This window comes from Falco rusticolus, chromosome 4 (genome assembly GCF_015220075.1).
Source record: "Falco rusticolus isolate bFalRus1 chromosome 4, bFalRus1.pri, whole genome shotgun sequence".
NCBI lineage: Eukaryota > Metazoa > Chordata > Aves > Falconiformes > Falconidae > Falco > Falco rusticolus.
Window position 1 is genome coordinate 5,660,915 of NC_051190.1, and position 14,719 is coordinate 5,675,633.

General features: G+C 44.5%; 1 protein-coding gene across 1 annotated transcript in view; it reads right to left on the reverse strand.

Annotated features, from left to right (window-relative positions):
* Positions 1–14,719, reverse strand: part of SUSD3 (sushi domain containing 3) — a gene marked incomplete at its 5' end in the record, with an annotated part of 34,623 nt that overhangs the window by 14,703 nt on the left and 5,201 nt on the right. The window contains 2 exons of the mRNA XM_037387178.1: positions 505–652; positions 2,138–2,326. Of these exons, the coding sequence (XP_037243075.1) occupies positions 505–652; positions 2,138–2,326 (337 nt within the window). The remainder of the gene's footprint in view (positions 1–504; positions 653–2,137; positions 2,327–14,719) is intronic.

Sequence of the window (14,719 nt, forward strand, 5' to 3'; positions counted from 1 at the left end):
ACTTCAAGCCAGAAGGTAAAATCCTACATCGCTCCAGAACAGCGCTGCGACAGCTGTAAGTATGCTTTGCCGATGGTGAGGGCTCTGATGGTTTCAATGTGGGTAGATTCATTTTCCCATCAGTATTCAAGGAAAGCAAAGGAAAAAAGGAAAGAAAGAGAGAAGACAGGAAAACACAGCCCATCTTAAATAATTCAAGGAGAGAGAGACTGGGCCAGCAAATAAGACGTGTATATTCAGCTTCTGCATAATCCTGGGTAAATACAGATCTGCCCGGGCTCACTGAGGTCATCTGATATTAACAGACATTAGGTGCCTAAATACTCTTGAACTGCAAGCCTTTCTATGCCTAAAGCCTGACCTACAAATTAACGATTTTAAGTAATTAACAGCATTGCAGTGTTGTAAGCACCGAGTCCTTTGAAGCTCTCTGCTATCACAGCAATGGGGTCCATACAACGTACAGTCTTACAGCATTTAAAAAAAAATCTTTTCTTGACATACCTTTGAGTTCTCCTCCTTTCACTTTTCTTCACACACTTGATGAGACAACAAGTTAAAAAAGCCATGGACATCAGCAGAATGACAGCACAGCTCACGATGGAGGCAATCACTGCGACCTTAAATCCAAAAGTCTCATATTTTGATATGGCTGCAGCAAAGCAAACACAGAAGCATGTTTCTAAGGCCATCCCATGAATTTATCTTTCACATTTTCCTTAAACCATGCTGAAAATCTACCTGCTTCACACTTCTGCTAATAATAGCTCAGTGAGGATTTTTGCACTAGTACACGCCAAGGTACCAGAGCATCTTGGCTTCAGCTTAGAGCTATGCAAGCCTCAAATTAGGCTATTTTAAAATCTCCTGTTTATAAGCTACTAATGAATTGTTCACAAGTATTTCACCACTGCAATCAATTAAACACAATGCCTTTAGCGCTGCAGTAGCTAAAAAGCCCAACTTTGCTGGCATATCAAATGCAGATGAGCTAGCAGACTTATAAGCAATTGTTAGCAAGGACTGGAGCTGCAAAACCAAGCACTGATGGGGTGAACAGGTTTAAAGCGGCCCTTTAGAACAAGGACAGTTCCACATAATAACATCCTGTTTGGCAGGCAGCGAACAGGTCTTCCTCTGTTTGGGGAAGGATGCAGGATGGAAGAAGGGACAGCATCTGCAGGGCTGAGTGTTCACTGTGATCTGATGCTGGAAGTGCATTATCCAGACAAAAGGAGGAGTAGGAATGTGGTGTGGCACAGACAACACATATCTCTGCCAAGTCATTTGGAGCACTAAGCGTGTGTTGCTTCAAAACTCATCTAGTTCTTCCAGCGCCACAACGACCAGCATCAGAAATGGTTCAGCCGAGCTCCACACAAGCGATCTGCAGCCTCTGGAGGGAAGGATTCCTCTCATTTTTCTTTAATGGAATCTCTCGAATGAGAGACAAGGATAGCTGAATTTGTGAGAGCGCGATATGTGTCTAAAAGATCCATCTACCAGTGATTTAAAATTGTACAAGGTCTAGGACACAAACTGAGATTCTCAAAGCTCCGTGTTTTGCTTGAGCCTACTTCTAGTCAAATCACCAACAACCTTATAATAAAAAAGAAGGAACACAGTATGGAAGGTAGTTAATGTTGGTGCCACTCAAACACAATTTGTCAATACGGAAACTTTCCCATGTGGCTGCCCACAGGCAGCAACCTAGAACTGTTCAAAAACTATCACTGTGTTTCTTTTACAGCAAAAATATCTTCAGAAAAGAATGGCAGGAGATTAGAAGGTTTACAAATATGCTTGCACATTAGCTGGTCATATCTACACATTTTCTAAAGAAGGATAAGTCTTGTAGCTACACAGCCACGGTTACTCTGGGTGCAACACCACTGAGCTGGAGACGTGAGATCAGGCACAAATGTGACCGAGCCTTTTCTGTGTCATGATAATGGATGATGTCAGAACACACATGGAGCGCAATTACAGTCAGTGGGGGCACCTTTGAAAGAAATCGAATTTGTCTTTTTCCTTGCACAGATGTCTAGCATTAATCCTAATGTTGCAGGAGATAGGCACAGCAAAATAAACACAATGCAGCCCAAAGGGACTGGGAACGGTTTGGAAAGAACCTTACGCTTGCAGGAGGGCACTCCGGCTGTCCACTGGGTACTATTCCCTTTCCAAATGCAGGTGATGATGCCTGGTCCATCCAGCTGGTGCTCAGCAGAGCACTGGAATGTTATCACCGTCCCCACGGCCGTGCCATTGCCATGAATGATCTGCAGCGTGCCGAGCTGGGGAGGGAAGACGCGGCTGCACTGCCCTGCAGAACAAAAGCAAAGCGAGACAATGCAGCGCCAGAGCCAAAAGCGAAGGTTCACTCAAGTTTTATTGCGATCAGATTGTAAATCAGTCCAAGCCAATGGTCAAAACAAATAACAGACCTCGGGGTGGGTGATGCCGACTGCTTTGCCAAGTACCAGCCCAAGGGCAAACCCCCTCTGGTGCCATTCAACAGCTCCACTGCTCTCACCCCTGGCACAAAGGGGGGTTTTATGCATGTTGCAACATTAGCTGCTCTGGCTGGTACATACTAAACTTTTTTTAAAAAGTCATTCTGCGAGTGGTGTGGTCTCCTATGGATTCCTGTCTTGTTAGACTCTGTGTGTTTAATTAAGTACTCAGGCTGGCATCTTTCATGCTGGGAGTATTCATAACAAATCTTCCCCCATGCAGACTTTCCAAGATCTAATGAACTGATCACATATTTAAGCATTTCAGTCTACTTGGTAGCATCCTTCCATGATCCTACAGAAACTTCCTATCTCTCAAGAATGCTGCGCCTCGGTTGGTCTCGGCTGAAACGAGCAAGTGGGTTCAAAAGCCACAGGGAGGGGACAGGGAGAGACGTACACTACAGCACATCTATGTTCAACTCTTTTTCCATTTTCAGGTGACGATCTCTGCTTCATACTATATATCATTCATTTTTAGTACAGTTTTATTCGTTCAGCTTTTCTATGTCTTGTTCACACAGCTGTTCTTTGAGTCACAGAGCTGTTCTCTCAGCCACCTAATGTCAGCCACTAATTTATACATTGAGTTTTATTGTCACAACAATCCTCGTTTCACACTCACTTTAAACACAAATTTTAATGATCATTCATTAAGACAACATAAAACATCCAAGATATTATACTTCAAAGATAACAACAATAAATACATTTTCTGGTTTTGTACATGTGCACTGACAGAATGTGGAAACTGTTTTACATACTATTTATTTTTTTTTAACTGTTACTAAATACCAGCACTGCTTCTGCATCAGAGATCTTTCACTGGATTTCCAAACAACTTCAGCAGAGTCACGAGACAACTGTGTTGCAGTTGCAAGACCAGGGTTGCAAGTGCTATTATGACACCAAAAAAATTAAAACAGGGAAAATAATGCTTCCCACACTTACAAGCAAAAAGAAACGTAGAGTTTTAATAACCTCCCTGAGAACATCTTGACAGAATCACATGTTGATAGCAAATCTATTTTATTTTTAATATTTAAACTCTCTCCTGGTCATTAACTAACATAAAGTTCCTGTGATCTAACTGCAGCAGACAGCGTTACCACCTATCTATGCTCTCAAACCCCGCCCCCCCCCCCCCCCCCCCTTCTTTGGAAAACAAACCCAAAGAAATCTCAGCAAAAGACCAAATAAAAGCCACAGTGACAATTACTGGTCTAATCCACCACGTAAATATGCACAAAGGACTAGCTTTTAAAAACGCACCTCTTTAATTCCATGCAGATTATTTCTGTTTGGTTTGCCACTTCTTTCAGACTCTTACTACGGCAGCAATTTGCCTCAATGAGAGTAAATATTTTCTAGAGGGTTATCCCCCTTCATCTCTTGTCCTTCCCTCCAACATGCTGTTACTGGCACACATTGGATGTGTGCGCTGCACAGCCTTCCTCCTCACTCCAGATGAGTGTTACAAGTTTGGGCTTTTCTTTTTACTTTAATCACTCAGAAACTTACCATGAAACCCCATTGTCCTAAGCTGCAAAATATCTACCTTTTTGCATTTTACACTTCAAGGCTATTTTTAGGTACCAGATCACGTACTTAGAGTTCACATCGGTGACACTTCCAGCTGCACGAGATGCAGAAAGTAATTCAGAGCCAAATTTGAATCAAAGTCCATCTGCTTAGCCAGCATAGCAGCCCACATTAGACGCTTCCAGTAGACCTGCCAGTTTACCTGGACTCGTTACTCAGTCTCTGCTCTCCAGTGAATAGACCATTTTGCACTGGAACCTTTCTTGCGAGGCATATTTCACTTAATCCAACATTGACCATCCTGAGGAACAGGTGCAGCTGTAGCTGGTTCAGGTGCTCTTGACACTTCCCTGCACTGTCCTTGCCCATGACGATGTATGCCAAGTGATTAAAACCTCTGAATGTTCCTGACCTTGTCAGCATTAGTCCTCAGCTGTGGACTGCAAAATGTTTTTCTTCACTTGAGCACTACGAAGATTCCTAACAGCCAATGTCCCATGAAACTATGGATGTTTCCTGGCTTTGGCTGGGGTTGTAGCAGCGTGATGCCATCCCCAGAGGATCATTCCCATCTGATGGTAACTGGGGCAGGAACCCCAGTTCGCGACAGCCAGGGAGAGCTAACCTGAAAGCCTCTATACAGCTACCGAGCTGAAAGTTCATGAATCCCATTTTATGTACCTGCATTAGGCCAGAGCAGAAATACCATTTCTTCTTCTTCTTCCAAGAGCTTTTCAACAACAATTTCTTCCCACTGAAGTCAAAACATTGTGTCGCTACTTTTTGCTTTTTACAAATGCTTTTATTGAAATGCATAGGTTGATTTTTGCCATATGGCTTTGGATTTCATCCAAGTTTGGGATTAATATCTTAGGATAAAACTTGCCCTAATTTTCCATCAGCAATGGTCTTCTAGTAACTCAGTTTTAAAATCTCTCCCATAAGCTCTAGCATCCTTTCCTATCAACTATCTATAGTTTTTTGTGGTTACTTGTTGCATTCACTTCTCTGCTAGGTTAATTTTACCCTTCCATCTCCCCAAAATCATTGTTTAAGTAAGCTTCCATTCTTACATTTATATAAGCAGCTGTTCCATATAGACTTATCCTCTGAGTACCCTTCAGCCATGTTTATCTGACTAAATCTACTACAACAAAGAATTTTATTACTGTCTTTTTTAGATGTAGTATTTTTGTTTGTTTGTTTTGTTTTCAGCTGAGGTTCGTGCTTGAGGCTGTATTGCTGCCTGAAGTAAAACACAAATACTGCTTAAGTGATTGTGCTGATCAGATTTGCATCTTGATTTATATTTCTTTTCTAAATAACCAGAAAATATCATATTCAGGTCCTGGTTTGCAGTAACTGTTAGCATCCAGGAATATAAAATTGAATAAAACCCCTAATTATTGCTCAGCAATGCAGCTTTTGCAATAGCTGCATCTCAACCCCCCCAGATTCACGCCTGGCAGCCGGCACCTAAAGCTAGGAGGAAAGCTTGAGGAATTAACAGCCTATCAGCCATTTCTACATGGTTTATAATAAACATGAAAATTCATGATGCGTTGCTTAGTTTTGATTAGCTCCATGGCAAGTCTCCCCCAGACGTGATAGGTGTCTCCGGTACCTAGCTCCATCGCTCCTCGCTGTTGCTCCCTGCTCCCAGGCTTGTGCTCTGCTGACACCCCCAGATGCTGGCTGTACTTCCAGGCTCAGAAAGAAAACTCACTTGCTGATACGTCCCTATGAAGCAAAGGCTGGAAATATTTTTTTATGTATTTACTTTGAAGTCCAACAGAAGTTGTAAGGACTCCAGCCTGTTCATTTTACTCACTGAAAAAGATTAACGAACCACCTTGTCCCCCCCGGCGTACTGTGTCAACACGCAGCATCAGCTCTGGGGAACCGAGGGGCCATCAGCCACTGGCCGGCCAGTTTGGTCTGGGCACAAAGGCCCAACACCTTCCAGTTCCTGCAGCTGCTTCTGCAGCTTCTTGTACAGCAAGAGCCGATTTATACAAATGCATTACTTAGCTTGACTTCACACCAAGAGTTCCAAAAGTATTTGAAACTGCTGCTGCTGTTTGCCAACACAGAAGGAGAGCATTTGCTACAGCAAATAAACAGATTATTTCATATGACAAATAACTGTCCTCAAAGTAAAGACACTAAAGTGTAGCATACTCCATAAATTCCTAATTCACCCAAATCTCTGGGTTCAGAAATAGTCACATACATAATTTCCAGGCACTGAAAAATAAAGAGTAAGACAAAATAATCCAAAATATCTCTTCTCATGCACAGCCAGGATTATCTGTATCACAAAATCAATTTGTCAGAAAGAGTTACCATATGGTTTCATTGTCAGCAAGCTGTGGATTTATGTCTTGCTGATAAGAAACCAGAAATGAGAGAGCAACCTAGGCTTGCTTGCCCATTAAATATTTCCTGTGTTCCTTCCATAGCAAAACATAGAGACTAAAAATCAAATGCATTGCATAAGTATATACCAAAATGATCCAAAACACATCAGTAATTACCTGAAAGCATGTTATCAAGATTGCCACTCACTGTTTGTGCAGAAAGGGAGCAATCCACGACTTCGCCTCATTATTCCCATACACACGTAACTCAAGCCTTTGCATTGCTTATTGTTGACTATTTAATGCAACCAAAACACACTGGAATAACCAGATGCCAGAAAGAGACAGAACATTAGGTTCTATAAACCCTGCAGAAAATAAACATGCCGATATTATTTCTGCAAGTCTGTTTTCCTACAAAAACATGCCTTAGAAATTATAAGTCACAGGCATAATGTTGAACATTCACAGCAGCCTCACAGAAGAGCTCTCGGAAGAGCTTGCTATGTCAAAAAGCAAAAGAAAAGCAGCTAGAAGTGAAATATGAAATAAAGCAGATGTAGTAAAGCATCTTGTGTGAGTGAAACCACCCAGCTCTGGCATTGGTCCCCTTGCGACCGTGCCTTCGCTCCCTCACAGAGCTGGCCGCGAATCCTGCCAGGGCTGGGCTCTTATTGCATGAAGTGCTGCAACAGCAAAAGGCGACCAGGAGGAGCTCATCCTCCCACTAGAACCTTCAGACACTGGCAGGGCTTTTTAAGAAATTAAACGTGACACCAACCCAGCGGTAAAAGAGAGGTGGGGAGGCTGCTGAAGCTGCCGAGGCTGAGCAGGGTGCCCAGCTGTGCTGCAGCCAGCAGGATGCGGGCTCTGGGCTCGGGGGGCTGCCTGCTGCGTGGTGGCCCCGGGTAACAACCCGCTTCAACCTTTCCTAACACACGCACACGTCAGCCACGGCGTGATTTGACCTTTCCCACCTATTTCACTGGTTCCCGAGATTCACGACAAGCCGAGACACTGGAAAGTTCTCGCAGAGCTGTCTGCCTTCCAGCACGTGGGCACGGCCCTGTAAAGTGACCCCCCTGGGGGAGGCTTTGGGGGTCCAGCTGTGGCACAACCCCCTGCACATGCATGGCTGTAAGGACCACCGCCAGCAGGCAGGGCTGGGCTCGGCGCTGCTGCCTGAGGGGCTTCACACCCCAGGGGCTAACGGGGACCTGCAAGAACCCCAACACCAATCCCACGGAGGAACCGTCCGGACAACCGCAGACACTGAAAACTTGGAAGGTACCTACAGAAGACATTTGTCAGAGCACAGAGCCTGAAAAAAGAAATGCAGCTCGTTAACGACACGTGGGTCTTGCATTTGCCAGATTTCAGCATTTCCAAATGAAAATACTATAAAACATTCCCTATAAAACATTCTGGGTTTCTACTGAAAACTTAGTTTTAAAACTGTGAAAGAGGGAACCCAGTGTCAGATCATTCTCATGGGCCACCATTAAACATTCATGGAAATGTTTTTTTCAGAAAAGCTTATTCTCCAACAGATAAGGAATTTCCATGCAATAAAGAAAGAAGGAGGGATGGAGAGAAAAAAGGCATTTTAAGTGACTTTCTTTCCGTGGTTACACATCCATACTCAGATGAGCTCTCTGCTCACACCTCCATTACAGCAGATACCGTAGGCTATCTCCTACCAACCTCCCTCATTTTTTTCCTGTGGTCCATTTTGTACATAAAACTGGTTTGGCAGCGTAATTAACTACATGCGGTCATGCCATAGCTCTGCAGTGTGAAGGGTGGTGGGACTCCCACGCCAGGCTGAGTCTCATCAGTCATGTTTTGGGCAGCACTGCTTTCCTCCTCACCACGCTCAGGGTCACCGGTGAGGGGGGAGCCCCAGGACGAGGAAGCACAGCTCAGCGTGCTGCATGCTCCTTCATGTGCAGCTACCGGCTGCCCGAAGTGCTTCAGTTCGGCCATGGCCGAGCTCAGGCAGCAGCTGCTATCAGAGGGAGCAGGACCCTTTGAGGCCTGGGGCAGGGAAGGATGCACGTACAGAACAGATAAGCACATGCATCCAGAAAAGAGAAAGAAAGAGCACGATGTCAAACGCCAAGCGGCTCTGGAACACAAGAGGGGCAGGACGCCCACGAACACGATCTTTTTGGAGAAGTGAGCGAAAGCCCAGACCCAACTGCTGCTGGATGCTGTGGGCACTTCAGTGGGAATCTGATCCTCCTGAGTCTTATTCTTCAGCCGGACAACACTGGTATGATGCCGGCAAGAAGTCACGGGCAAACCATTGAATCACCTTGTCCACACGGCTGCACCGGAGCAGGCCCTGGTGCTGTGCCCTGTGCAGCCCAGCAGTGCCGGACGGCTGCTCCGCTCCATGCGGGCTGCTGGAGACTCGCTGTGCAGAGCTGCCAGCCCTACACCCAGGTGGGAAAACACCGTCACGTACTGACCCCTGCACAGTCCTTGACAACTCGGGGTGCCCTTTGGTGGAGGAAGGACGGCAAAGCCTAATCAAGATCTTTTCATGCCTGCTAAGGTAGCAAGAATTATCAATAGCAGCAAATTCTTGGCTTCCACCTCCAAAAGAAACCCTTGTGCTACGCTGCTGCAAAATCTTACATGCAAACCTGAAGCACACAAATTCAGTTCATCTCTCTTTAAGATCCTGAGCCTTTTTCTTTTCTCTCTCCCAGCATTTTCATCTGGCTTTTGAGCTGCTCAGTGTAGCGAACAAGATGTAGCAAGACTTAGGAGTCAGCACTAAACACTTCCCAACTCTACTCTGAAATAGTAGAGGGCTGCAAGCAATTTTACTCCATGTAAAATCCAAGCCACATATCACCCCAGTGCTAGATCAGGGTTTGATGACGTGCAATTCACTCCTATTTCAAACATAAATAATGTGTAGGATTGGTGTAAAATGATTCTTATTCATGTCTTTTATCTTAAGAGAGGATTTGTTCCAGTCTCCGTACTGCCATCTCCATGATTGATTTTTTTTGCCAATTTACATCAAAGTCAGGTTATTCTCATCTGTAGATTTTACTCTTGGATCTAGCAACAAGGGAAATACTGAGTATTTCTCTTCTTAAGGGAACAATTAAATGAGAAATAAGAACTAAATGAAAAATGAGGTATTTCATTAAGTCGCCAGTAAAGCAAGAACAGATGGGTTTTCTGTGCTTTATTAGCCTGTTTACCAACAGAATTAAAAAAAAATAAGTTATAACACTTCTGAAAAGTTAGTAATAGTGCAACTTCTGAGAACAGGAAGGATTCATTAAACCTAAAGCAAAGTGTTCCTCTATTTATCACTTCACCATTATTTCCATATAAACAAGAACAAAGTAATATTCTCTCTCTCTCTCTCTCTCTTTACCTCCACTATGGAGTGAACCAGAATTATGTCTTAATTCAAAATGTTCCCAATTAAAAATTATCCATGGAAGTGATGCCAACAGTTGCTTTTGTCATTGATTGTTTAGTGAATTGAGCTAGTATTGCTGATGGTCTCCTGCCTTTGTCATTCTAAAGCAGATAACAAATAAATTACATATTTGCACAATGCAGGGGTTTTGCCCTAGTTTCTAAAACAAAGATACTAAAAAGAATAAAATTAAGAGGAATAATTTGAAACTAGCTTTTCACCTGCACTTCAGCTAAGACCCTGAACGTATCCAATGCCCTGAAGCAGACAGATCTGATGGGCAGGTGATCTCACTGGGATGCAACCAAAGTCCACCACTCCAGAGAGCTGAGTCCCAGTACACTGTCCCCACCAGGCAGCAAGGGGTCCAGCCCTTCCTCTGCTTGCCTCCAACATCTGTTAGCACTGCTTCTTGCATAATAAGCATTGGTATTTACAAGAAGGAGAACAGAAGTAACTGGTTACACAATAGCGCAGTCTTCCACAGATGGTCCTCAGCCTCCCCCACGCATCTCTACATCCACAGCCCCTGGAGAGGTTCAAATCCAAAGCAAGATGCAAGTGTTACCCCAGGATCCGTCACCCCATCTTTAGAGAAAGCCAAGCAGAATCAGGGACATAAGAAACATACAGCAAGACAAAGGAATTCATCAGCTCAACTCTGAATTTGATATTTGTAGGTCAAGAATCTGTTTCTATAGAATTTTCTTCCTCTCCAGGGAATAACAAAAACTAGGAGCATGCCTACACCTTCCCCCTGCCACCAGGTCCCTCTGTCCACAGCCAGGTTTTGAGAGGCACATCCTTGCTGGAAGAAGTGTCCTTCATGAAACATCAGACTGGTGAAGTCTGTAGGTTTGTATTTTCAGCTTCCATCACTATTTTTCCCCAATGCTCATGAATAACCTCTCTTTTGTTAAACCTGTGCAGTTGACTGCAATGTTTGCAGACGGTGCAAAGCGATACATGGGCTCCATTAACCAGACCCTGTTTATTTTCCAATGGAAACTATGATGACCAGAAATGTTAAAATTTTCCCTTGTCCATAGTTGAGATGACAGATTATCTTGGACCAATGCTCAAAGCATTTTCATCATCACAATAACTGCAAGAAAACAATCACCGCAAGTAAAAATAAAAGTTAAACAAATATGCTACAAAAGGCCAATGATTTGGGGTTATATAGATTTCCGCATCCAATTCAATATTTAGCACTTAGGTAACGTGGATCAGCTATCAAGAGGAGGACACTAGAGACTGTCTCTGGAGAGCCCTTCTCCACACATTTGGGAGCCTGATGTGACCGATGACCACTTACCAGAGCAAAACTATTTCAGCACTCTCCCTTCATGCAGAGATCATGAGGGGCATTCCTGGGGTCTGGAGAAGGCTGTGGATGCTCACTTGTAGGAGCCTGAATTGGAAAACCTGACCCTTTTGTCTGAAAGGGGATGCTCTGACAAAATCTGTTCACTTGCTTTTGTTCCCTTTACAAAGGCAAAAAGAAGAAAAATGCCAAACCCACCTTGTCCGGCCAGTTCTAATCCAAATACTTTATCAGGACTCATCCCATCAATGGGTCCAAGAAAAGGGATCACTGTCAAAAATCTTCAGCTCTGCAGCTTTTCACCTACAAAATTGTTTAGCACCTCTAACTCTTCAGCTTTTTCTCTGTAGAGCAATTTCCTTTTAACGCCTAGGTGGATCAGTTTTATATTTAACCTGAAAGCCAGCTAGTAACAAATCCAACATTTTCTGGCTTCCTGTGATAATTACTGAAGTTTCGACACCAAAATTAAATATTTTGGTAGATCTTTGACAAACTATGCAAGACTCAGATTTTACTGCTTCTTGCAGGTGAATAAACTAAAACAGAGAGAAACCAGCAGCAATGTGGTCCATTAGGTTCTGGATCTACAGATCTGATATATCAATCAGTGGTGCTGCTGGTGACCCTCAGTGGGAACGTATAGACAGCAGGAGAGCTGGGCAGAGCTAGCTACAGATCCAGGAATTCAAGGGTAAAGGATAGAAAAAGTATTATCTGAACACACCTGGTGGAAAAGCCAGTCTGAATACGATGCTCTGGCAACATCAGACCGCCTACTTTTAACATGGTTTTCAATAGTCTATTTAATTTGCAATAAACAGGGTAGAAATTCAGCACTTCATTGAACAGCCAGCCACTGGGGAAGCCGAAAGAAAACCTCACACCTATTTTCATAAAGGAAAGCACATAGCTGTTAGGAGCTGGAGGAAGGAAGAAGGATGCTCTTCCAAACAACTTGACAGGGCAGAGGCTGCTGCTCATGCCCCACAGGAGCCCCCTGCACTGCTGCCCGCCCTTTGGGGACCTCTTCTGCAACACGCCCCTAGAAGGAGGGCAGCATCCCTGCACGCCTGCTGCCCACAGCCGGACACACTCCCAGTCCTCACCACTAACCCGGGCACGACGGAGCAGTGGAGCTCAGCCTGGCTCTGTGCGTGGCCCCTCGACAGCCAGCAACGGCTCCAGGTTATCTGCCTGCAGCAACTGTTTGGTCTGGTTTGTGTACAGCAGCGTGCAAACACACTTGGGGTAATGAACGTCCCTGATAAAAGCAGATGTCACCCGATGACGATGACGTGGCTGGTGGCCTCTTGCTTCTGCATGACAACCGCCAGCCTGGGCACAACCTCTGGAAGGCAGAAATCCCTGCCAGTGTGGGGGGACACAGGGTGAGCACTGCCCCGATGCTACCTTGACCAAGAAATGCTCAAGTGGGAGGGGTCCCAGTGGGAAGAGCTGGCCAAAAACTGCTTCAGGCATTAGAATATTCACCCCCAACATGAAATTTTAGGTGGACCAGAAATGCTTGCTACTTGACGGTTACATGCTCATTTTTGGCCAAAAAGCCCCAAAACTGAATTGCATTTGCACAAAGCACTTATTTGTAAAGAGTACAGAAACTTTTCCTCTTTGAAACTACCTTCTTGTTTTAAAATGTACTATTGAATACAGGCTTGTTGGTTTTCTATAGGAAATTCCAACCATCCTGTTAGGCAAAACCAGCCTGAATGCTGGAGACTTTGCCTGCATTTGCTCCCGCTGTCTGGCCTGTTTTGGCTTCTGCAAGTCCTTTTTCCTTCCCAGTAGCAAACTGAAGCTGTTCCTGTACTTGGTTTGCTGTGTTAAGCTGCTAAATGCACACCACAGAGCTGTGACCCAACATTCACAACTGTCAGCAAGAATTTCTGTGAATAATTGATTTTTTTAGACAGCAGTCTGAAAAAGTTAGACATAGCATGCAATTTATTATGGGGATAGAAATCACTCACGGACTAAGAAACTAATAGCCAGATTTAAAAACCTTCTCTGCAGTTTTTTTATCGCTTTTTATTTTTCTTCTCTGCTTATTTTTTTTTATTATTATTTTTGTGCTGCTGGGTTCGGCTTTCCTGTTCCTGAGCTTCACCCGTGACAGCAGAGGGGCATGCAGCCAGGATCCATGGACACAAAAGCAGCCTGCAAAAGTGCAACATGTGAAAGTCACGCAGCATCCTGCCAGAAATCATTCAAACACAGCAATGATTAACAGTATGAGTCAATAAGCACATCTGCTTTCAGCCTCCCTGGCCATAGGAATTAAGAGGAAGATGGCATGAAGATTGACCGGAATGCCAGTATAAGGACAGGGAACCAGTCCATTGTGTTTACTTTTTCCCATTAAAAAAGTCAATGATTGCAGGCGAGTTATATGCAGAATGACAACTAGCTTAAGCAAGTAGATCAAAGGACAGCAGCCCCCTGCCCTTCGCTTTCCTGTACTGCACATGCCTAAGAAACCAAGATCTGCATCTCATAATTCAGCTAAATCACTGGCAGCTTAATGGATGGCCAGAATTTGGAGCAAGGAGTCTCCGATTTGTATTTAAAATGAGTGAAAAATTTTGCCCCAATCTGTATTTCTGCATTTATTAACAGTAATCCCAAGATTCTGCTCTTTCACCTGAAGGCACAACTTTCTGCTCTCCTGGACAGGGGTAACCAAGTAACAAAACTTGCCCCTTACACCTTCAGCTACCCCAGCCCAAAAGATCTTCCCAAGCACCATCACCCAGCCCACGCACCTGGGTTTCTGTACACCATCTCGTCCCTTCACCTCACCCAGCTGCTGTCCCCGTCATCACCCTTCCTCAACATCATTCCCAATCAAACCCCCCTGGCTTAGGAGGCTTGCCCATGTGAGCAGCATTGTGTTTGGCTTTATTTCATCCCAGAAATGATGACTTAATAGTCGCTTCCAGCTCCGTTAGAGGGAAAGTAAGTGGTTATCCCATCCTCCCCCGTGACGGGTGCTCTCCCGGCCGCTGCTGCTCCAGCCGAGGCTGTCACAGCTGTGAGCACACCTCCCCGAGCTGCCAGGGGGGCTGTTGGGCCAGCTCCCCTGCACCTGCTATACAGGCTCTGCTCTGCTGTGCTGGCAAAAGCTTGTGCATAAACCAGGCACCAGCTCAACCCCATCCCTGAGACCCTCAGCAGATACAGGAATCGATTTATTTTGGTGAGCGGTTGCTCATTCTGCAACTTCTGCATTTCTTGCTGTCATCTTAAAACAAAATAAAATGCCAGAGAGGCAGACTTCCACCAAGACTTCAAAATCATCTCTCTGTCAATCTTTTGATCCACTGAGCCAGTCAAAACTGCTCCCCAGAGTAGCACCCTTGCTTATCTGTGACTGCATCTGAAAGACACTGTGTCAATAAAACGCTTAAATGAAAACTAGCAACTGCCCTACATGTTGGCTTGTCCCCATCGAATTATTGAAGGGGAGACCCTGTAGTGCCAGGCACATAAAATGTCAGTGGCA